At 36.2% G+C, this 26,520-nt stretch overlaps 1 protein-coding gene across 2 annotated transcripts in view; it reads left to right on the top strand.

The window, feature by feature from the left end:
* The window catches only part of LOC121735161, a 140,463-nt gene that overhangs the window by 8,778 nt on the left and 105,165 nt on the right, over window positions 1-26,520 (top strand). For both annotated transcript variants that reach the window (XM_042125840.1, XM_042125839.1), the window contains exon 2: window positions 23,228-23,374. In XM_042125840.1, coding sequence (XP_041981774.1) covers window positions 23,312-23,374 — 63 coding nt within the window. In that variant the 5' untranslated portion in view covers window positions 23,228-23,311. The remainder of the gene's footprint in view (window positions 1-23,227; window positions 23,375-26,520) is intronic.

Below are 26,520 nucleotides of genomic sequence, written 5' to 3'. Positions count from 1 at the left end.
CACCACCTTTTTATTAGATGCACATATTTTTGACAAAATTTGTTCCATTGTTACTTCAAAAGAATCGTATAACCCTGATGGAGGCCTGTATACGCCCACAATGATTAGATGGCTCAGCTCTATGCAGGCCACCTCTATTATTCGTTCAGTAGAGAGACTCACGATATCCTTACGTTCCTTAAACTTCAAATTGTTTCTGATTAAAATTAGAGAGCCTCCTCTAATGGCATTTTCTCTACTGAACGAACTTGCTATCTGGTGATCATTGAAATTGAAAATGAGTTCATGTGATCTGAACCAATGTTCAGATATACACATAATATCAATGTTAAATTCCTTTAAAAATAACTCAATTTCAAGTTCTTTACCTACCATACCTTGTAAATTCTGATGCACCAGATTAATCAAATTACATTTATTTTTCCTCAGTTTAATTGAGTCTATCAAGTTATTGGTAGGATTTTCAACATTTAGACTTGAACTTAATTCATTTGTGCAAGAGATGTCCTCCATTGTCTTATTATCTAATTTAAATAAATATTTGGAACATATTCCAAATCGTTAACACTATGACTAATATTCTGCTCAATAAAAGCAGTAGTCGGGGAAGCCAAAAACTTGGCTGGGTTTATATATAAAAAGTTAAATAGCAACTTGGCTATACGTCGTTTATAAAAATTAGATAAGAAGAACTTATCTCTTTTCATTGTGGATACCTTAAAATCTAAATTATTGATATCTATAACCTGACATTCCTTATGTGAGTCATTCAAAATTATACAATTATTATTTACAGCAGTATACATAAGGCTGTTCAGCTGATATCTAGCAAAATTTTCTTTATTATCACTCTTTGGCAACATTTGTATATAAGGAAAAGTAAACAAGATAACTTTTTTAAGATTTTCAATACTAAATAACTGGTCCAAAAATTCAGTCATCTGTTTCCTATTTACCTTTCCTTTCCTCCCAACTAAAATTATTAATGTAGTATTCGGACAATAATTCATAGTTAAGGCCCTTTTTAAAATTTCACTGTATGTAGCTCCGGGCATACAAAAATTAGAGATAAATTGTCCGATACACATTCTATTCAAATATACACCCAAATCTTTACCTAACTCGTCACTGAACAAAGTAATGTGTGTTGGGCATTCAGTATGCACCTTCTGACTGGAACATATATCTGCTACTTTATTTAAGACAGAGCGATCTGTTTTATTTGAGAAGCCGTTGACCCTCAATAGAGAGTAAACCCGCTCCTCATTGTAATGAGTCACTTCCAGCAGATCATTCATAGCTGATATATGCCCCTGCATTTCTTGCTGTGACAGTAGAAGACCAAGTAGAAGTAGATAGATAAAAAATGCAGTCCGATGTCCTAAGACCTATTGTACCTAAACAATTTCCAGTAACATTGAAACGCCGGTTGCAAAACGAAGCGAGTTGTAAATCAGTTTTATGCCTACGTTATCATCGCTACGTGTCTTTGTGTTAGTTATACTTAAATAGTCATAATTATTACTAGCACCTACTAGTAATACCTAAGAAAATATAAGCGTTGCCTTGACAAAACATTATCATCATTCATTATTTCAATCTGCTCTAAAATCAAGAAATTTAAAAAACCCCGAAATTGTCCATATTATGCTCAATCGTAATATTACACGTGGGAGAGCCATGCTTCGACGAATGGGCCGGCTCGACCGGAGAAATACCACGTTCTCACAGAAAACCGACGAGAAACAGTGCTTGCGCTGTGTTTCGCCGAGTGAGTGAGTTTACCGGAGGCCCAATTCCCTTCCCTATCCTCCGCTATTCCCTTCCCTTCCCATCCCTACCCTCCCCTATTACCCTATTCCCCCTTAAAAGGCCGGCAACGCACCTGCAGGTCTGTTGATGCTGCGAGTGTCCATGGGCGACGGAAGTTGCTTTCCATCAGGTGACCCGTTTGCTCGTTAATCAGCTTATATAAATCAGACCACTCTTTTGGATGCTGTGATGCTACGGTCAGATACACATGATACAGATAGCTGTGAAAAGAGACGTGTCTTAATGATAATGATGATTATGTTCAGGTAGACGCTGACAACAATAAGTCAGCTGTTAGTTCTGTACTAGTACCCAGGTCCCAGTTCATGCAATATAAATAACAATGAAACATGATACAATACAATATGAGACACTATTATAAGTCACTACATACACAGGCTGGAGATTATGAAATTAACGTCTTATAAAATATATCCAATAACAATATTATAAATGCGAAAGTGTGTCTGTCTGTTACATCTTCCCGCCCAAACCGTTGAACCTATTTTGCTGAAATTTGATATGGAGATACTCTCATTCCCGGCAAAGGACAGGTGTTACTTTGCATCCAGGAAAAATGTAAGGAGTGGCGGGCGTCATCTAGTAAGATAAGATTATCGACAGTTAAGCTGAGAATTAAGGAAAAACCTCCAGTCAATAAAAGATATTATGGCAATCAACAGAAATGTAATTTTCCTCTAGTGGTTATATCGAAGGCCTTATATTTGAAATCAAAATGAAACCTCACTAGCATTACAGTCATCAATGTCATACAATTGAAAAAATATAGGTCAAATTAAATTTCCTTGAGGTACACCAAAATTTTTTTTGAGGATTGTCAGTTGTGGCATTGGTTACTATTGCTAAACATAAACTACATCATCATTATGCATATAGTTTAGCAATTTTACACTTGAATGCCGTAATAGTTGCTTGACACGTTCGCGTTCCAGTGATCTTCGCATATTTTAATTAACAAAACCTAACCTGTCGAGGCACGTTGTTTCTGATTTTTTGTCTTCCGCCAGAACCGGTTAGAGAACAGCCTGACAAGGGGAGAACAAATATCTCAAACAGATAAGGAACTATGGAAAATTAGAATATTCAAGTTCGAAGAAAGATCACTTAAATGTCATACGTGTCGCATTATTTATTCAAATTACAAAATTACGACTGAAACTTCTATATTTATAATAAATTACAATATTTAATAATTCAAGTGACATTGAATAACCTTGCGTTTTCACTTATTTTTATTCCTAAACTATTTTAAAGAGAAACCGAGTAAGTGTGATGAGAATTGAGATCTATAAAACGTTCTACTGATGGTATTGAACTATAAAACACTAATTTCGTTTAATTCGTCGCATTTAAAGAAATGGGTTCCGTTTACGATAGTCCGATATACGTAGCCGATCCTAATAAAGAAATAAACTAAATCTGATACCGAATACGCGTGAGACCAGCGGGAAGCCATCAGCCAGCGAGCCCATCTGTTCATTTTCTACTTTTTATACGTAAAAACTTTTATAGTAGACTTTCTGCTTTGGAAAATACCCATTTTATAACTATAGTCAGTATTTTTATATGTATTTGAAATCTTAATTGACAATGTTCTGATTTTTCTAGATGAGAGTTTTTTAAAAGGATAGAAGCCAATCAGAAGCGCTAATAAATACAGAAACTCTTTTCAGAAACCTAGCTTACGCTACGCCCTGTCATTTCTTTCTACATTGCCTTTCATCGTTTTGTATCAATTAATTTATAAAGATCACATCAAGTGCATGTCAGTTATCTAAACGCAATTTGTCTGAAACGGCAAATAGCTTGCATAATAAACGGTTATGCAAGTGACTGTACTTATCGCAACATTATCTCAAAGTACAATCAATAGCGAAAGTGAAAAGCCGATGCGAACGCGATAGCAGATGGATAAATTAGTATTTCATTCCCTACTCGATGAAATTTACATCTGTCAGTTAAATCTATTAACGATTTGAACTTAACTGGGAGTAAATCTTTGAGTTACGATAAACGAGTTAAAATTTCTGCTACATCATTCGCATCTCAACATTGTTGATGATATATATAATACCAAAATAAAATAGATTTTTCTAATGCTTTTAGAAGTTCTTGTAAAGTATTTATTTATCTCTCCTATGTACTTAAGTACAATACCTTATTATGTACCAAGGCCAATCCTAAACAAAGGTAAAACAATAAATTACTCAGCTTATAAAACCCGAAAACAGTATTTGCCTTATAGATGAATGTTTAATGTATGAAGGGTACTCGCCTGGGAGCGCTATATCCTTTATGTCCCTTTAGCTAAGCGAATATTTCCGTTGAAAGATAAATGAGAACCCATGTGACATAGGAAAATTGTTTTGAGATTTTTTCCATAAAAAATTTGCTCGACTTAAAATTCTCAAAATTCTATAATATTATAGTCTTAGACATCTAAGACTATAATGGTAAGACTGTCATCAAGATGACAGTCTTACAATTCTAAAAAATCTACCCTTTACCTTTACCAAGGTAAAGGGTAGATTTTTTAGAATTTAGACCATCAAAAACAAAACAAACCAAGATTCGCCATAAAAAGGCAGTAAACTTTCTCAAATATTTCTTGTCTTGTCTTACCAATGGAAGGTCCATTGGTTAATCTAAACAGCTTATATTATGCGTCTATTTGACTCGAAGAGAAGATAAGCCAGGAAAATCTTTAGCGCTAGAAACAAAAAAAAAATAAAGTTCTGCGCAGAAATTTATTATTCCTGCGGTGACATAAATGTCCCAATAAAAATGCCCTCTGTCCTTTCCCGGGACTTAAAGTATCAAGTAAAGATGGATATGGACCATCAGAAATAATACGTATGGCTATGGATAATGTCAGGAAGCCAGTCCGTATAGGTGTCGTATTAGCTAGATTAATTTTCTAGCCGCTAGACTAGTTTATGATCAAATATGGAAATCAAGTTCGAAACATTATAGCCCTGTCGAGAATATTTATTGTTCATTGTACCAAGCCTTACTCGAATATGATCAATAGAGAAATCCTTCCATTCCATACCAATATTATGCATTATAAATTCGAAAGTGTATCTGTATGTTACCTCTTCTCTTTTCATGTTTAATAGATGAATTTAAGTTCCGAAAATAACTTAAAATAGCTTTTGTTGCACTTAAATATACGGTTTTGTTGTAAACGAAACTGCAAACAAAATCTCGTTTACTCATTCTCTGTTCCTGCCCTTAAGTTTAAATGGATGATCTTATATCCTCACTATTGGAAGGGATCATAGTTTTTTGACCTTATTTGTTGATTGAAAATTTAAAGCCATAAATATTTTATAGTTCAATAGATTGACGGCCAACCGTTAAAATTTTAGTGGACGCTAAATTATATCTGATCACAACTAATAAATTTCTACATTTATGAAAGTCCCAAGTAAATTCAGTTCAATAAATGTTATGTTCACATAAATTATAAATAAGTATTGACTCAATCAAATCAGATCTTAAAAGTGATGGAAGAAAATGAAAGAACATATGAAATATTAAATACAACGCGAATTGGGGGAACATTCTCCCCTTAAGAACACCTTTTTGTACCCAAATCTGCAAGCTTTTACAATCCTAAAATTAGATATTTGTTCCTTGATCTTACCAATTAGATTTGCATTTGCACTAGAAAGGCAAGCAGATTGTTTATAACCTGTCGAAATGTAACGCTTAGATTCCCGTGGGATTGACACTTACCTTGTGCAGATCCATTGAATAGATTTATTAATATTTATCTTTATGACATGGAGATAATAATTAAATATTTGAGCCATTCCCAAATCTTAACTTAATATTTTGTAATAATATGGACTAGAGGTTAATTTAATACTTCGGGTAGACCTTATGCTAATGTTTTGCCGATTTATTGTCCCTTCTCTTTTGCACATACTAGAAACGAGAGAGAAAGAGATATTAACGCCAGTGAGTCTAATTAGCCCGATACAGAATATACTAGTAACGTTGATATTAATTTAGCCGCTACTGCAGAGCATGATGATTTGGTGTCATTAACTAACATTAATAATAATTACGACGATACAATTTCAAATACTTCATTAGCGGCGTGTAATATCTCGTAATTAGTGTAATTATGTTATTTATAATTATTATCTGTGTGGATTTCGTGAAAGCATTCGATACTTTCACTCGTCACGTATTTCGGAGATAAGCACGAAAGAAAACACTAAATAGATAATTGGTTGTTAGAAAACAGCGATTTAGAGTTTGGGTCGGCTTAAGAAGGTAGTGAATTCAGAATAGTTCAAGAAAATGTTAAGTATCATGTCAGATCAGCATGACTTTTAAAGAAAGACGTCAAGCCATGTCATCGTAATTCGTGATTTTATTCTTGTATCTGATCCTGATAGTTGTTTCTTTTTAATTTACACTGTATTTTAGTATTTCATTACAGCTCAATTTGTGTATTAAAAATGTTCATTATGTTTTCAATTTCCACGTTTAAATGCTATCAAGTAATTTTGCTTCCACTCCGAATGTTTTATTGCTTCTAGTTCTTGCCACATTGATAAAAAATTGTTACTTTCTATTGCATTCGTTTAAATTTTTACTATCGCTTGTAATAAAATATTACGGCGTGTCGTTTCACTATCACACATTTCGTTTTCAGTTCAAGCTATACTTTTACTAAATAGATAACCGTGAACTTGACTAGTATTATTTATGTGTTCTGCCATAATGTGTTGCCCATGAGTGCGTCCATTAGTTTTTTGTTCGTTTGGGGTGTTATTTTGGTGCGGGGTTCGATTCTATTTCTGTTATCTAATGACTGACGAGGATCATTGGAGATTATTGGATTCACGCTTTTGAATATTGATTTTGACAATTTGGTAGACCGATGACATCTGAAGAAAATTTTGGTTATTTTTGTACCCAATATTAAATGTGCGTTTTTCCATCAATTTTAGTATGCTACGATTATTTAGTTTAGGTCTCCAGGTAATAAATAACCTACCATAGTATACGATCACTGGCTTATTAGTTCTGTGACTTTTTTGTCACATGTGATGAAACAAATTACTTCATGAGTTTTCAAGATGGAAGTCTAACTACAAAGTTAAATGTGAACTCAAAGTTAATTGGAATAGAAAACTTCTGTTTCCAACTTCTTACAATGCTGTTAACTTTTAAAGAGAATTTAGAACTTAGTGCTTCTAGGACAAATCTTTCCGGGAACTTCTGTTCAGAAAAAAGGGAGGAAGAAGATTTAATCTAAGATGCTTTTGAATATCAGGTTTATTTCTTAAAAGTTATTACAAATGTGGGGCTCTCTAAGTCACTATGACTTTGGGATCAAATGTATGAAGTCGGTAGAGTTTCACCAATATACTTAAATAAAAAAAGAACATATTTTAACAAAAATGGTCGTTCATTAAAAATGGCTAAGGCAGTTTTGTAACCATAAAACTTTATCAGTAGAAATATAGGAAGATCAGATGCTTCGAAACTTCACTAAGTACCTAATTCTGAGTATCTCCAGGTTTTTCTATTGTTTTATGACTATTTAAGGATTCTGAGGGAACCGTACATTTTCCTGAAAAACAGCAGGATTTGTCTCCGTCCCCATGGTCCACTAATCTATGTCAAATACTACTTCCTACTAATATTATAAAGGTGAAAGTTTGTGAGTATGGATACCTACAGTATGTATGGATGGACTATGGATGTTCGTTACTATTTCACGCAAAAACTACTGAATGGATTTTAATGAAACTTTACAATAATATAGCTTATACATCAGAATAACACATAGGCTACAATTTTAACCGACTTTCAAAATGGGGGAGGTGTTAAGTTAGTTTTTTTATATTCAACGATTACTCCGCAGTTTGTGAACCGATTTTCAAAATTATAGGCACACGCTAAGAATAATAGGGCCGAAGAAACAGAGGAAAATGTGAAAAAAAAGCGGGAAAAATTATAAGACAGGGTTTTTCTCTCGTACCTACGTTCTCTGCAAGGATAGGATACCTTAGTCATATGCGTGCCCACGATCGTCGCCGCAATATATAGTGTGAAGTCAAGTCGCCGAGGCCGAAATCGGTCAGGACATATTATATAGGGCAATTTTTATATTATTTGGCACAGATGTTATATAGACCACGTGAAGGGACATATTAAGCTATTTTTTTGCGGAAATAATATGAACGGTTTCCGTAAAATTCCTTATTATAATTTACGCGGGCGAAGCCACGCGGGACAAGTTTCGTGAGATTACCGAGTTTAAAGTTTAAACAATAAACGATGATGATGATTACTCGCTAGAATATACCACCATGATGAAAACGAAACGAAACAGAACAGCGAAATGTAGAAACGGAATTGCGACACAGTTAACCTGTATATTTTAACCGCCAGTTAAAATTTAACTGTAACACCAAGCGTTGCGGCGCCTTCTATTTTTAACTAGTTGACTACACAGAACTGTCTTAGTCAATTATTGACTGTATAATCTCCTACAGATTTCTTTTACATTTTTAAAGAGTGCATTTTCTGTCTTTTTACCTCCGACGCAATTATAGAGGGGTGTATTTATATTAGACGTGTGTATGTGTATGTCCTCGGCATCGTAGCATCTAGCGGACTGATTTTTGATCAAGTTATTTTTAATCTATCTTTTCTTTTAAGCTATTTCTAGTAGATTTCTTTCAAACTCTTGAACTTGGCGAATTTTATTATTGACTACATCACGCCCGCAACTTCTTGGCGTCAAAATCCGTTTATCGCACGGGAACCGAAATTTTTCGGGATAAAAAGTATCCTATGTCCTTTCCCGGGACTTAAAGTATCTGCACACCAAATTTCAGCAAAATCGGTTCAGTGGTTTGGGCGTGAAGAGGTAACAGACAGACACACTTTCGTAAGTAAGTAAGTAAATATGGATTGCATTAATATTTTGTTGTACGATAAAAATAAAAAAGTCATCCAGAAACAAACAACCATTAGTTACCATCAACATTAGCATCGATAAAATTAGTCCTAAGCTTCACTCCTTCCTTCTCGATGCCCTATTTCTGAGTTCCACCCAGGAAACCTAGGGTTCAATCGAATATAGGTCTTAGATCAACGACACTTAGCCTATATTCGCTTGTACATACCTTGGTGATTATAGGTGATGATTAACTGGCTAACATTATTCTAACGACAGCTGGTATTAGAAGTAATGGACGGGCAGAAACGAGAACTAAGGTCAATATCCTCAAGAGCAAGACGAGCAAACGAATCGCCTGATAAGTACTGAAGGAGAGCATCAAAAGATGAAAAGTATCCCAACGTGGGGTCTGGCATCACCTTTCACGTCGTCGGTTTTTTTCGATTTCTGTGCAGTTCCGTCTATCTTCTTAGAATTCGCAAATTGAATTATTTACTTACATCGAATAGTCATAAAAAGTTTATTTCTTTCTTTAACAACCAATCGATCCCGAGCAGAGCAGAGCAGATAAGATTCGCTATTAAAAAAAAATCGACAGCGGGTTGTGCGCGTAACCAAGCTTAAATTGACTAGAGAAGAACCTTGGGTTGCTATGTTCCGAACTATGAGACTTGTTGAAAATCATAGCACTAAGGGTCCCCGCAGACTTACAATTTAAAGTTGGCCGACTATCGTACAAGCCACAGAAATAGATCAAGATAGAAGCGACATGTCGCTCCAATGTGTATGAACACGAGCGTATGGCGCTTCATAAGCGCGCTAATACATCATATTAGTGCTATGAATACATAATATTTCAAATTGTCTGAGTCGCTTTGTGGCTTGGTCTATGGATATTTAATCTCAGTAAAGGGCTATTGCAACAGGTAGCAAATAGCAATACGTAAATGTCGTTGGTACATGCCATTGTAGTCACGACTGCATGCATGGGTTGCATATCTACATTTATCATCATACTAGATGGCGCCCGCAACTCCAGCGGACAAATTCGTTTATCGTGCCGCGTGTGGGAACGGTACATTTTTCCGGTATGATAAGTGAGGAGCTGGCGAACAAAACCGGATTAGTCCGCGAGAAAAAAAATTATAGTGGTTAAAAAACTAGTATCAAGTATCAACTACTATACTACTACTACTGAACTAATACGGTTTTGTTTGAAAATGAACTTTTTAAAGCCTTCTTTTTAATTAAAATAATTAACAGGGATTGACGCAGATGGGTCAAGAGAAGACGTTAAAAAAATACTTTTGCTCTGTGTGGACTTGTCCGGTTTTGTTCGCCAGCTCCTCAAGTATCCTAGGTTCTGCCCAGGAACTCAAAGTATTTTCATAACGAATTTCAGCAAAATCGGTTCAGCGGTTTGGACGTGAAGTAATGGCAAAGAAGGTAACAGATAGACGACAGACAGACACACGCTCGCATTTTAAATAATAATATTACCTTTCTAGAATGGATCTTGTGTAACATAAGGTTTGACGGCGTTCGTTATAGTTATTCGATTCTCGCGTTGGAACAATTAAGTACATTTTTTTTTCAACTTTGGTTCACCTAATTAACCTATCAAGCCCGATAAGCTCACCGGTGAGCGAGACACAATAGAATAACTATAGATTTCCAAGAATCCACGATCGAAGGATTAAATTAGTGTCGGTGGTCGCTGCCATAGTTTTACAAGAACAAAACAGCGTGTGTATTAATTATATATTATGCACACATTTCGGCACTATAGCCTCTCATTAATTTAGTACTAAATAGGTAGAAACATACAATAAATCATACATAATGTAAAGGAACTTATAACACGTCATATATTGACGTGGGAGAGCCATGCTTCGGCACGAATGGGCCGGCTCGACCGGAGAAATACCACGTCCTCACAGAAAACAGGCGTGAAACAGCGCTTCCGCTGTGTTTCGCCGAGTGAGTGAGTTTACCGGGGGCCCAATCTCCTAAGTCCTACCCTTTTCCCTTCCCTACCCTCCCCTATTTCCTTCCGTACCCTCCCCTATTCCCTTCCGTACCCTCCCCTATTACCTTCCGTACCCTCCCCTATTCCCTTCCCTACCCTCCCCTATTACCCCTTAAAAGGCCGGCAACGCACCTGCAGCTCTTCTGATGCTGCGAGTGTCCATGGGCGACGGAAGTTGCTTTCCATCAGGTGACCCGTTAGCTCGTTTGCCCCCTTATTTCATTAAAAAAAAAACAATTATTTTAATAACACACAATACTACATAGTACTTATTATCTGCATCTCTAAAATTACTATGAAACAGGTTCGAATCCAGTTGAAGTTATAATTATAGTCCAAGAGCCCGTCCTACATCATTTAATAGGTCTAGTTAGTATTAAGGCCTAAAGTAATTACCATATTAAATAATTAAAGTATTATTTTGTACAGGACCTACATAGTTACAATAAACGACGAACTGGCGCCTATTTTACCGCGGGTACCGTTCAGTATATTCCTGGCTCAAAACTATCCTGTCTTATCTATGGAGCAGTGGCGAAGAGTCCATATAACCCGATTCCCTTCGGCTTCCCTTTCGGAAAATCGAATCTATGGGCCAAATACATTTTTATCTAATAAATATTTTACATACTTAAAAAACTTATAATTCACTAAACGCCTACAAAATTTTATATGCAATAATTTTTTCTCTCACTTGAAATACGAGTAGTTTGAATTAATAATTAATCGCCTACAAATTTATAAAGGCATCTCCGATAGAAGCCGATAAAATTGCGGGTTATTTCTTCATACAACAATATTTCATAGTAAGCATCTGTCCTTTTCATTCCTGTGAACTGATCGTATTGTTCTGTCTCGTTCTAGCACGCGCGAATATACTCGGAAATAAGCCGATACCCGGCGAGTTATTACGGAGAAAGGTTAATTAGCACAAGTGCGAGCGAGAAAGATGAGTCGTGAAGTAAAATTGTTATGAGTCAAAATATGGCGGATGAGTGTTTGTAAACAACTTATTTGTTTTGTGTTTAAATGTCGAATGTTATTTGTTTTAGCGTTAAGAAGAGTGCAGTGACGCGAATTTAAATTAATTTGTATTGTGATTTGTTAATTGTGACTCGTACAGCTGAGACTGTTGTCTGATAGATTATTTGCTGTCGAACTTCGAAGGAAACTTCATTTTCCAAACTTAGTTTTGAATGACCGCATGTGCCGTCAGTCGTCACGCATACAACTTAACTCAGAAGGCATTTTTCAAAGGCATCATTATCAAACTTGAAACTTTTTTTTTTTTTTAGGGAATAAGGGGGCAAACGAGCAAACGGGTCACCTGATGGAAAGCAACTTCCGTCGCCCATGGACACTCGCAGCATCAGAAGAGCTGCATGTGCGTTGCCGGCCTTTTAAGAGGGAATAGGGTAATAGGGGAGGGTAGGGAAGGGAAGGGAATAGGGGAGGGTAGGAAAGGGAATAGGGTAGGGGATTGGGCCTGCGGTAAACTCACTCACTCGGCGAAACACAGCGCAAGCGCTGTTTCACGCCGGTTTTCTGTGAGAACGTGGTATTTATCCGGTCGAGCCGGCCCATTCGTGCCGAAGCATGGCTCTCCCACGTATATAAACTCGAACATTGTTGAACATATTCAGTGCTGAGCGTTTTGGTAAGTAGATTTTTTACTCCGGCTTCCCTTCCGAAAATATTCACCCTTCGCCACTGCTATGGAGTATGTTTCAAAGTATCTCTTTACCAAATTTTATCACAATTGGTAATTTACCGTTTTTAGAGCCCTAACTCATCATTTCAAAACTACAAAATTATAGTAAAAATTCAGCAATAACCTTCAGTATAATATTTAAAACAAAAGAATTCAAACGGCGAATATGTAGTTAATGAAATTATCCAGCTATTGGCGTGTGTTTCAAATAAACGAAATTTGTAAATACTAGGGAGATGCTGAATGTATGCTTGGATTTCAATAAATTGGTATTACTTTGCAAGCTGATATCATGAGTATAATAAACAAAAATAGAAAATTCAAAAACGGGGAAAGGAATGTTGAATGTTGATTGATATACTTACTGAAGATTACCTATATTACTGTATTTTATTATAACTTTGTAGCATAATAGCATTATGAGTCTACAGGGTGTAACAAAAACAAGTGATAATACTTTAGGGTGTGTACGTGTTCCTTGTAGAGAGTTCACTGTGAAAGTAGCAGCGCTGAAAGACCAAAGTTTTTTTTCACTTTTGTATGGGGAAACTCGAGACGCTTGGGCCCTTGCCCATACAATAGTGAAAAAAAATGTTCGTCTTTCAGAGCTGCTACTTTCACAGTGAACTCTCTACAAGGAACATGTACACACCCTAAAGTATTATCACTAGTTTTTGTTACACACTGTATAAGGCTCTAAATACCGTAAATTACGGAATCTCCGTGGGGGAAGGGCCTTATGCGGTTTTAGTTACAAAAGTGGTATGAAATAATACTGACTTGTTTTGTAAAAATTTTTCTAGGAAAAGGCGTCATAGCTATAAAAAATGGTATGACTTCGCATTATGTTACAAAAAATACCTTACGTCAATAATGTTCATTAGTTTTTGTAACTCCGAAAACTATTCCGTATACTTATGGTCATTAGCATTATATAAAAAGCCATTTTTTTCTACAGCTATAGCTAATTTTGTTTCTTCTAAGTTTTGGAGGGCAAATGTTCTTGAGAAACCCATTTGAATTATCTTTGAATTATCTTTGAATTATCAGCATCACAGACGCTAAATGCGTGTTTTCTAAGTTTTTTTGACTGGAGTTTAACAGTACAATTGTGCTTTTAATTGACTAATGTTGGTATTAACCAATCCAGAACATTAATTAAGGGCCTGTTTCACCACTTTCTGATAAAGTGCCGAATAGGCTATCCACCAATTAACTTGACAGATCAAGTATGGAGAATCTGTCAAAAAAGTTGTGAATAGCCTATTCGGCACTTTATCAGAAAGTGGTGAAACGGGCCCTAACCCTCATAAACTGGACAAAATAAGCCTCGTTTACGGACAAAGATCCATAAGTTTACTAATTTATAAATGCGAAAGTCTGTCTGTCTGTTACTTGTAACCGCTGAACCGATTTTGCTGTGATTTGGTATAGAGATACTTTGAGTCCCGTGAAAGGACGTAGGATACGTTTTATCTGGAAAATGTACAGTTCCAAACCGATAAACGAATTTTGCGAATCTGAATTGCAAATCATAGGCTGCTGTGATGTACACTAAGGTTAATATTAACCGCTAAAAAACAAGATTTCAAGATAAAGTTACAGAATTTTCTTACATACACATTAATTGAAACAGAGTATATAACTTCTTAGAAGTTAATAAGCTCTTATCTTAAGCGTTCATTAGATAATCTCCTTATCCTCTTATTAATTCCGCAAAGTCACATGTGGGGAAAACCCGGAAATATTGGGTAATAAGGCCACAATACGGGACAAAAGGTTTCCAGATGAAAATAGTTTCCGGAACATTGGACAATCATCGACCGTATACCACGGTGTGGTATACGGTCACACATACATACACACACATACATACGGTGTATAGAATGTGGTGTGAGCAAAAATTTGGGGGTTGGGGATACGAGTAGAGTGGCAAGACAGTGCTCTCGGCCAATCAAATTACTATAAAATACTAAAATAATATTCCCCACACGGGTTTTTTTTATGAAATAAGGGGGCAAACGAGTTAACGGGTCACCTGATGGAAAGCAACTTCCGTCGCCCATGGACACTCGCAGCATCAGAAGAGCTGCAAGTGCGTTGCCGACCTTTTAAGAGGGAATAGGGTAATAGGGGAGGGTAGGGAAGGGAAGGGAATAGTTGAGGGTAGGGAAGGGAATAGGGTAGGGGTTAGGGGATTGGGCCTCCGGTAAACTCACTCACTCGGCGAAACACAGCGCAAGCGCTGTTTCACGCCGGTTTTCTGTGAGAACGTGGTATTTATCCGGTCAAGCCGGCCCATTCGTGCCGAAGCATGGCTATCCCACGGTTTCAATGAAACGGTGGCCAGTTTCATTGAAACCATGCCTGTTACGCAGGAGTCGTTTTATAGTGCCCAAGTGTGTGCGCAGTACACGAGCACTCTCTATTCCTTTCACTCTCATAACCCAGTGGGACGGAAGACCGACACGACCGGCGAGAGATCAGGCGCAGGACCGACTTTTTACATGCCCATCCGACGCATGGATCATCTTACTTGTCATACAATTAGGTGATCAGCCTGCATTGTCCTAACCAAACTTGGAAATAACATGTTTCCAACGCGGGATTCGAACCCACGACCTCCGGAGTCGAGAGCCACGCTCTAACCACTAGACCACTGAGGCGTTACTTAAAATACTCAGCAGGTGTAATCAGGCTCTAAAGGTAGCATTCCGATCTTCGCAGCACGCGATTCGCGACCGATACAAATTCAAATCAAAATAATATGCCAGTTTATGAACTAGCGATTCGCGAGTCTCGCCACCGATACAAAGGTGTATCAAGACTTTTATATGGAGCCTGGCCGACCTACTGTTTGCCAATGTGTTTTTCCGCGTTCACGAATATTTTTTTCAAAAACGCTTCATGCGCGAGTCCGACTCGCAAGTCGCGCTTGGCCGATTTTATTAAACTTAACTTAACATTTTTTTTTATTCAGAATATATTTTTTTTAAATATTCTCTGATGCCTACCACTGTGGTAGGCATCATGTAGAACCGGTGGTAGTACCCCGGTTTGGGAACTAACCCGGCGAGAAGAACCAGCGTAAGAAACTCGCACGGGGCCCACTTTTTACTAAAAAAAAGTAGGAAAAAATTGTCTTTTGAAACACAATCACTACATTTTTATTCAAATAATATCATAGTAAAATGCAAAAGCAATAGTTTCAGGTTTATGGTTTAAGTTAAAAATATACGGGACTAGTTAAATAAAACTGAACCGTCGCACTAAACTCTAACCGAACTTAATAGTCACTGCGTTTTTATAGTTCGCCGTTAAACTAATAATAACACTTTATGTTTGTGTATGTTAAGTGCTGAAACTTCATTGGAAATTAAATAGTTTATAAACAAACAAACAAATATAATATATCTCTTAAATACTATGGTTATCGGATTATAATAAAATAAGTGTAACTTTTTAAGTTAAATTATTTTAGCGACTTTGTAATCAGCTTTTTTTGGATGAACGTAAACTGATCGAATATTGATGAGACGGCAGGAGACTGGAGAATAAGACTTATGTCTTATTCTCCAGCAGTGGCAGTACAAGGAAACTGCCTCCACTTCACGGTAAAATTGCAAGACACTTTGGGATAGCTTTTATTTTTTTCCGGTTTTGTAAAAGTCCGAAGTAATCTCCCGTTAACCACGCTTAAAAATGACAATCTTCTTGAATTCCAGAATAACAGAATACCTACTAATAAGTATTATAATAAGAGGACAGACAAGGTTTTATTATATTTAATTACGTCCAAGCCCGAAAGCGGCGCTAAACTGTACCATCACGATAGGGATGTGACAATTTGTATCTATATTAAAAGCTTTTTAATAATATCTGAATTCTAGTTTAGTCAATGATAAAGAATAAGGAATAAAACGCAAAGGACGGAGCAGAGCTACTAGCACAAACAGTAAATAACCCGAGCAAAATTTGTCGGATTTTGTTCTGTTGATTCTGAATTCTGATATGACATATTGCACACTCAGACCAATAAAAAAATTTTATTGGTCTGAATTCTGTGGTAGCACATGTCGCGCGTCGTTTCAGAAAATTGACGGAAAAATTGTCAAACGTCGAACAAAACTTTTTGTTTGCTATCTGCTGATATAACGTGCTGTAGAAAGTAGGCGTTGTATCAGAATATCGACAGAAGCGTTGTCAAACGTCGAACATACTATTTTTGTTTACTGTCGGTGCTGGCGCTACCATTAACCTTGAAAACATTGCAGCGATACATCCTATACTCCTATTGCAAGCCATGAATGTCATTTGACAGGTATTTTATTTTAAAGTAAATTTTTACTTAACTGGCGTGTCCCAAAGCTTAGTAAACTAGTGGTGGTTGCACTTTCAAGTTACTGTTTTATTACTACCTTTATATTTTGGTCAGTTTGTAAAAAACATCGATAAACTAGTGAACAACACTAGCGCCGCCTAATTTCCCTGTAAAGGACGCTTGCCAAATCGCAGGCCGTTAAAATGGCTACATCTACTGACTTGCTGTAACATCTTATGGCGTCTTACCCACCCGTCCCCACCCCCACAGCATCGTCCTTATGAAGATAATAACGCTGTCAGACGCCTTTTAATTCGCGCCTAGAAAAATGGAGGAGAAAATCGTTGGGCTTGTAGAAGTTTTGAATTGTAGAACTTTTTGGTTCTATTTTAAGATTAATAAGATGAAGCAAAAATTAATTTAAATGTTGGACATTCAAGGGTGAAACCCTTGTGTTAAGTAATTAACTTTTGCTTAACACAAGCCATATTGTGCTGTATATATTATATTATATTGCCGCAGCCTATATTATGTATTCTTAACTCATTAGTCATTAGTCATTACTCATTAGTCATTAGTAATCTTGACTAAACTGACACTTCAACTTCTACTCTGCCTAGAAGTGCCACAGTTAAATTTCCATTCAAAATATCCCTCAGAAGCCTTACAGCGTCTCAGAACAGTTGTCTAATTAAACGCTCGGGCGAGCTGAAAAAATCCCTAGAATTTCGCACTGATTAACCTTTGGCCAGCCGTGCTTCGATCCAAGCGAAAACAATCCATATCCTGTCCGAAAATAAGGCTGCCAGTACCAGAGCAGACCATTCACTCGAACGGTCTTTGGCTCACTCAAAAATAGTCCGAATCCCATTAAAATAAGGTTGGAAATACCAAATCAGATGGAGGATTTCTCGACCGTGCATAATGCGATCCACGAATCGCATATGGCGGATGTGCGGTTTTGTGTATGATGTAAAGTTGCGGATTAAACGAATTTAATGATGGTCCTAATTAGCCAAAAAGTAAGTGTTATTTAAAATATAACGGGCGTAGAAAACATTCCATCAGAATCTAATTTACTTATGATGAGGATGTTTTTGTCTACAATTATTCCATCGCCTAATTCTACTTAGCCACGTGGGCCATTATAGCATGGTCTTCGAGACTTATAGAAAATATTATATGTATTTTCATCTGGCTTTTATATGACTTCAAAGGGATTTCTGCTTTCTTTAACTGTTTACATCGTTCTAAGATATAGCAGCATCTAAAGCCTTCCCAGCATCTAAGCCAAAACTAACCGAAACCTCCTCAAAGCTTTACCGTATGTATCTCCTTTTTGTTTTGCTTTTATTTTGTTGAGGTTTTTAATGGATGGCTAAAGCTTGACCTAAATTAAGGAAGCCTAATGAGTTCCCCATTTCGGTTTCTTGCTTAAGCCTTCCTTTAATGAACCTCACCCGATTGATCGATGGGGCTGTTTTTCTGGTGGTCGGTTTCTCATCAGGAATTTCACAAGTCCAAAGAAATATATTTCACATAAAATATGCAACAGATCATAAAAATAATTTTTCAATTTATTCAACCTAGCGTAATTTTGCCAGCCAACATCAAAGAAATTATAATTTCATACTTTTCCGTACAATAATGAATTTCTACATTTCATAACGGTGTTCTCGCAATGTATCCAAGCAATTATTTTGCTTCTGCACATAAAAGTAACAGCTAAAACGAAAAATATTCAGGTTAAAAGATGCTCGCCCGAATGCTCATAAAAACATTTCTCCTAAAGATTATTTGATTGCATAGACCGAGGAACATTTTTTTGTTCGTTAAAGTCGTCACCTTTACCTTAAACAAAAGAACACGACAGGTGGTGCGAACGATGCAAATATTGATTTGCAGCCGGTGTACCCCAAGGCACGAATCGGAGACCAATTTTGTTTATTGTGTTAACAGTCATTTCAATCTACAAAACACAATTCGCAAAAAGTCTTGCTTCGGTGGTTATGGTAACTACGTAATTTACATTTAAAATGTCTAGTTCTGAATGGAATATTTTGAAATATAATGCGAAATAAAATTGCGAATTCTTGAATTTAAATACAACGAGAAGCGAGGGTAATGGCCACAAAAACTAGCAGGTGTCCTTCGGCCACCGAAACCTTGGGATCCCTGATAGGGCTGCGTCCAGTCTATTTATTGCCTCAATGAATAAATTATTTATTTATAAATTATAACCTTGATGAAGTACAAGAATTAATAGCATATTACACTAACGTTGGACTGGTTTCGACTTTTAAATAATTCTTTCCTTATTTTTTCTTTTGAACGATATTCTTATTATAAATTATGCTTATTGTTGATTGTTCATTATTAGCTGTTTAATCGTGTTTTTATTAGATTATTTCAATCTCCTTTTTGTGATCAATACTTTTTATTGTACGTAAGTATTTCAATTATGCGTTGTTATCTTAATATTATGATAATACGAAATATTATTCAGTATTATCCGTATTAATATTTAGATTTGATATAACATTTTTATCTGTTTGAAATTTAAACCTTCGTACCTCCTGTTGTCATGGGAGTATCTTATTACTTATATCGTTACCTTCCGTGCTACGTTTTTGTTACCACTCAAAGGCTCTTCCATTTCAAGTAGTAACAATCGATATATCATGACACCCCTGTCCGTCCTTTTGTCACAAGCAGCTGTAAGCCCTTTGTCCAAGTGGGTGCAAATTTAACTGTACCTTTTGCTCTTTTTCGTCCATCTTAATTGATTTGTGGCAGATGTTCGTAGCTTCTTTTGTGTGGTCTTATTGTTTTTTATAACTTTTGTGATAGTTCCTACTTCCTAGGCAGTCTAGGATAAGGAATTTAAAGATATTCGCATCAAATTTAGATCCAGAAAGATCGTAAAGATCCGTAATAATGGATATCTGGATCAAAATTTGATGCTAGAAGTCGTTTGACTTTACGACGTTTGGAGTAGCTCCCCTCTGGCTCGCTAACTGTTCTTATGTTAGCTCATGTAACTAAGACCTTCGCTACTTCTGATAATTTGTCAATTTTTTATTCAAATATTCCAAACAAACACCATACATGAGTGAATGAAACCGTATCTTCTCAAGGTCTCCTATTATTACAGTTATTACATAAGGTACCATCTAAAACCAAATTAAGGTTTCGTATCGTAGTTGCGTAAAAAACCTTGGGTAAATTTTCTTGACTTACGCTAACGTGTTTTAAATTGTTTTCCTCTGGAGAATTGCTTTAAAAGAGAGAAATATTATTAGACGTTTTTTAGAATTTTTCCTCTACAGTAAATTAAATTTTAAAAGGACCGAAATAATATCTTTGTCATGTAAGTTATTTTTAGACTTAGCAGTGCCGGACATAATTCCAGCATATTATACATACTAATAGCAAATATAATATTATATATCTATCTGTTACCTCTTTACTTTTACCAAGCTGCTTACATGATCTAGAGTCTAGACAAAGTTTAGCTTGGACATCACTTTGAGCCCCGGAAAATAACATATTATTTTAAGAAGAAAAGTTCAGTTTCCGTTCGCTTAACATATTTTAGAGTATGTAGAAGTTCCCATGTTGGATGCGAGTAGCAGGAGATCGGTCATCTTGGCGTTCATTGAGAGAGGCCTATGTCCAGCAGTGGCTGACATGAGAAGTTACTAAAGAGAGTGTAGTTATCAGAAATTTCAGCAACGTCCATTCTCGCAAAAGAGTTTATTGCGTTACTGTTTTCTCACTTTGCCGTATGTTTTACTATCAATTACTACTCCCTATAAACCCCCTTATGTCGCCACTCGCCCCATCCAATCTACCGCTAATAGAATGGGGTGTCCATTAATTATTTTAACGAAATATCGTTTACACAAACACGCTTTACGTGATCCAGCCGCTTATGAATTAAATATTTTTCCTTATACAGCGTGCTCCCTTTTTGTCGACACGCTTTATGATTTATTACGCGCATATTAAAAATTATGTTACGCTTGTTTTGTGATAAAATACATTGTATCGGAAAAAAGTTTTCGTGCTTTATTTTTTTCCCATTTAAGTAGCCCATCTGAACGTAATATAAGTGTATAAATGTTATGGACGTGCGCGTTTTTTGTTCCCATAGACACGAGTCGCATATGGGCGATATTTTTTGCCCTATCCCTTGTCCCAAATTGTAGATCCACTACTTCTTGTTTTGAAAACAACCATTTCTGTTTATATGCGGGTGAAGTTATCTATTTAATTAATTAAAAGGCTATCGTATCGCTTTTTATCGTTTTAATCGATTATTGGATGCCACGAAGCGATAAAGTGTAATATATCCGACTAATTAGTCGGAACCGATTAATCGTTTCCGGCAGATCGTAGACCATGAACCTAACATGCTAATATGTAAAGAACAATTTAGTGAAAGTCGGCGAAAGCTGATCTTATGTTCGTGCCTATTTTGTTTTATAATTGTTTGGATATTTCGCAAATTGTTCTTATCATCATCAATCTAAACGCGTCAGTTTAAGTGAATTGTTTAACGCATTAAAAATGTATAAAAATATATTGATTATTATTTATTCTAATTCTTTGTTTTTTGTTAATAATATAAAAGAAGACTATTGCAGTCAATTTATTCATAATCATAACTACAACTCTTAATACATCCTGTATGTAATACTATTTTTAAATCGATAGGCCAATATTAACAGAATCGGATTCTATTGTCCTCCGGGGGGCAATGCCGCCATTACATTTAACTGCCCCAAACACCACATGGGGCACTTTAGGCACATTGGGCACTGGCGCACACTGAGCCATGGCAATGGGCAAACAAATTAAGCTCCTTATGTCAAATTTGATTCATTGCGATCGATTTGTATATTAATATTGGTTGTCGAATGTTAAGCACCGTTTATCGAATTGCTTTCGGATGGGTGATCATTTTTCATATTAGTCATGCTGTTCTATTACACATGTAAACATAAGTCAAGTTTTAGCAATTATATTTAACTACTCAAATACCTATTTCCTTTTCCGGGAAATTAAAAAAAAAGCATAATTTGTACTTTTTGTAATATAGATGTACCTACTAGATGTAAGATGATGCCCACAACTCAGTTGCGCCAAAATTCGTTTCGCGGGAACAGTACATTATTTGGGATATAAAAGTACCTTATGTCCTTTCCCGTGAAGTATCTCCATACCAAATTTCAGCAAAATCGGTTTAGCGGTTTGGGCGTGAAGAGGTAACAGACAGACAGACACACTTTTACAATTATTATAATACTAGCTGTCCCGGTGAACTTCGTGTCACTTTTAAACCTTCCCTGGACTTCTACGAATATTTTAAGACTAAAATCAACCCAATCCGTTTAGCCGTTTTCGAGTTTTAGCGCGACTAACACATTTGAAAATCCATTTTTATATATAAGAAGATTAGTATGGATAAGCATGAGAACGAAACAGACACGCCTTATAAAATAATAAGTATGTAGTAAGAATTTCCTAAAAGAAGTAACCACTTTCAATGAACACATTTAAATTTCAAGACATAAGCCCGGGGAAGTTAAAGCCGGCTTGGAAGTTCCTTTTGACTGGGAAGCGGGAACCAACATTCGCTGGCGAATATTTTTAATCATAATTAAATGAAGACTTACTTTAATTAGTTAATATTTAACATTATGTGTAGCAGAAATAGCAGCAAAAGTTTATTTCTTGGTTCATCATTAAAGTTCCAAGTTCTAACCTATCTAAAACTTCTATTCCAGTAGCCCTAGCACGGCCACCAGTAGAAATGCGAAAGTATGGACAAACTGTGGAGATAAACTTAAGGTAGCGTTCCGATCTTTTTTCGTTCCCAAAAATTCAATTAAAATGCCACTTTATGACAGACTATAGTCCTAAAAATTTAAATAATATCCTACTCTATGACATAATTATACTATAGTCTGTCATAAAGTGGCATTTTAATTGAATTTTTGTCGGGCGCGATTAGCCGCGGTAAAGATCGGAACGGCACCTTTAGTTTATGTCCACAGTTTGTCTATACTCTCGCATTTCTACTGGTGGGCGGGCTAGGGCTACAGGTAGTGTGGTGCAGTGCCATAGTCGATACGTCATGATATCGATATGTCGTAGGATGATTTGATAAATCCGTGTTTTCGCGAAATCCCTAGAATTTTCGCGAAAATTCGATTTATCAAATCATCCTACGACATCGTAGGATGATTTGATAAATCGAATTTTCGCGAAAATTCTAGGGATTTCGCGAAAACACGGATTTATCAAATCATCCTACGACAGATATACCGAAACATATCTTAATTCCAGACTTTACCGCGTCCAAAATATTCTAACTTGCAATTTCTATTCCAGGTAGTGTTGTGCAGTGAAATTGTCGATACACGGTATCGATATCGATAGTGAGTGATGCGGGAGCAGGGTGCGTGACGTCACAACATGGCGGACAGCCCCGCCACCTCCATCATCGAGGGGACTGTGAAGTTCCGCGATGGGAAAAAGGTAAAAAAAAAGTTTCAAATATATGAAAATAATTTTCACATGTTTTTATTTCTATGTAAATGACTGAAGCTATGCATTTAAATTTTAAAATTATAATATTATATTTTAAATAGTCTTGAATTGATCTATTGCCATATTTGTCGGCCATTTATCATATTAGGTCATAGGTGTGTTAAGTAAAGAAAAAGTTTCACTGTAAAATAATTTCATAGCTGGCTTTTTACCGAACTTTCAACTAAATCGATTAACGATCTTATTATATTTTTCTTAAATTTTATAAAAATGTCGTATCACCTATTAATATCCGTGTAGGTGTGGTATTACGCATGTTATCTTGATTTCAGATTCGTTGACACTTAATTATAACAACTTATGGTCACATTCTCGGAAATACAAATTAATATTTACAACATTCTCCCCCTATGCATTCCTATCTAGGTACATTCATTTGAAAATCAATCTTATTAGCATATAAGTTAAAGTCTAACCTCGTATGTCACGGCCATTATCACTGATACGGCCTTATCAGATAAAGCACGCTACCGCTACAGGTTTCTGGAAATATCGAAGGTGAATAATCAATATGTTCATAGAACAACACATTGGAATGTATTGTCAATCAGATTGATAGTACGGCGTCACAGAAAACCGGATTAAAACATGCTTGAATCACTTAGGTTTACTAAATCGTGTCGGCTAAGAAATTATAGAGCTTAAATGACTAATTTGCTTATCTAATTTGTTATGTCTATCTTTTGCTTAAATGGCTGAACCGATTTTGCTAAAATTTGGCATGGAAATACTTTGAGCCCCGGGAAATAACATTGGGCATTTATTATAACGGAAAAATGTACAGTTCCCGCGCGGGAAACTAATTTAGCGGAGTTGCGAGCATCATCTCGTATATTTTTATGGGAAATACAACATACGTTCCGATTAAATAACATACATTTCCAATAATTCATTGCAATTTTAATTGGAACTAATTTGCTTCGTGTTTAATTACATGAATCTGGGTTACTGTTACTGTATCATGATTATTGCTTGGGCATCGGTTACCACACGAATAATCAACACGTTGCATTATCGATGGTCTAAAATAAATATCGATATTATCGATTAATCAATACAACACTAGAATGAGACTAATTAATTGATTACCTAATTTTAAAAAGATATTGATTTACACTTCATAAAATACAAAAGTTTCTGTCAAAACCGTTATTAAATTAAGATTAACATAGCATTACAGTCTCTGAGTGCAGCAGACAGCAGTATGTAATATGACGAAACTGTGTCGGTTCTTAAGAGTCCTCTGGAAATGACTGAAACTGTACATTTTGAGTACATAGTTATAAGTACTTTGATTTACTGAATTCGTCACAAATCTTAATACTTTGTAGAAAGAAAGTCACACATACACCTCATCGCATTTACAATGGTGGGCACAAACGTACCCAAAGGGTAAACACGGAACCCTTTTACTAAGACTTCGTTGTCTGTCCGTCTGTATGTCTCCAGGCTGTAACTCAAGAACGGTAATAGCTAGAGAGTTGAAATTTTCACAGATTGTGTATATCTGTTGCCGCTATAACAACAAATACTAAAAACAAAATAAAATTAATATTTAAGGGGGGCTCCCATACAACAAACGTGATTTTTTGGCCTCTTTTGCTCTATATCAATAATGGCAATAGGTAGGTACTTAAATTTTTCACACAATCCTAACTTTTATGTGTACTTTAATATTTAATAATAATTTTAAAATAAAATAAAAAATTAAGGGTGGCTCCCGTACAAAAAACAAATTTTGACCTAATTATGCTCTTTAATAGTACGGAACCCTTAGTGCGCGACTCGCACTTGGCCTATTTTTGACATTTCAATCGTCAAAGCCATAGCGTATATTTTGACCACTATAATCATTAATCACTATCTTAATATTAAAATATAATATTCGTGGGAGAGCCATGCTTCGGCACGAATGGGCCGGCTCGACCGGAGAAATACCACGTTCTCGCAGAAAACCGGCGTGAAACAGTGCTTGCGCTGTATTTCGCCGAGTGAGTGAGTTTACCGGAGGCCCAATTCCCATCCCTACCCTCCCCTATTATCCTATACCCTCTTAAAAGGCCGGCAACGCACCTGCAGCTCTTCTGATGCTGCGAGTGTCCATGGGCGACGGAAGTTGCTTTCCATCAGGTGACCCGTTTGCTCGTTTGCCCCCTTATTTCATAAAAAAAAAATCGATAATCATATCCCGTCCCTAGACATGTATGTCACGTAGTCATTTGCGTAGATCTCACTTGTCGCCTCGGAGTTGTCACGAGTCACGACTACAACTGTCAAATGTGGCTTCTTGACGAGGGTCTCAGGATCTGTGGCGGTAAAAAATATTTCAGTACATTCCATATTTTCCCAGGGGCTGAAAGTTTAATAGTAAGAAAATTATATAAAAATAAGCTTTATGCTTTATCGACGGTTTGGTAGATCTTCTGAACTGATAACCTCTTCAAGCAACCGCGACCGAAAATACATAGTGACGACCTCTGTAGCTCAGTGGTGAGCGCGTTGGTAGCTCAAGCCGGGGGTCGCGGGTTCGAATCCCGCCGACGCAACAAAAAGTTTTCAATGTTCCCTGGTCTGGATGTGTATTAAATATGTGTATGATATAATAAAAATCTTAAATATATGTATAGTATAAAAGTATTAAATATATTTCCGTTGTCTGGTACCTGTAACACAAGTCCTTTAGGTACTTCGCACGGGGCCAGACTGACGTGGTGTGAAGCGTCCATAGATATTATTATTATTATATTATAGTTGCTGGTCGTTCTTATCTCTATAATAGAGGTAAACTTTCAGTTTTTATAAAATGAAAAAAATCTGGCTGTCGCTGACTCTTGGGCTATTAGCAAATCCGAGGTCATACTGCAATAAGTAACTTAATCAAACTAAAATCTATGTCGACAGCGAAATAAAAAAATGAACTTGGCTTGACACGCTACCGCGTGTCTAGATCTAAATGCATAGAATTTTACATAGCGCATTGCTAATTAATATGACTTATCGATTGAGATGAAGAAGATTATACCGAAAGTGTAAAATGCATCTTGACTAAAGATCCTAACAGTGCGCCTAAATTG

The sequence above is a fragment of the Aricia agestis genome, chromosome 17 (assembly GCF_905147365.1).
Source record: "Aricia agestis chromosome 17, ilAriAges1.1, whole genome shotgun sequence".
NCBI classification, from domain to species: domain Eukaryota; kingdom Metazoa; phylum Arthropoda; class Insecta; order Lepidoptera; family Lycaenidae; genus Aricia; species Aricia agestis.
Note: the sequence above shows the minus strand (reverse complement) of the source record. Positions and strands in the feature narration are given on the sequence as shown.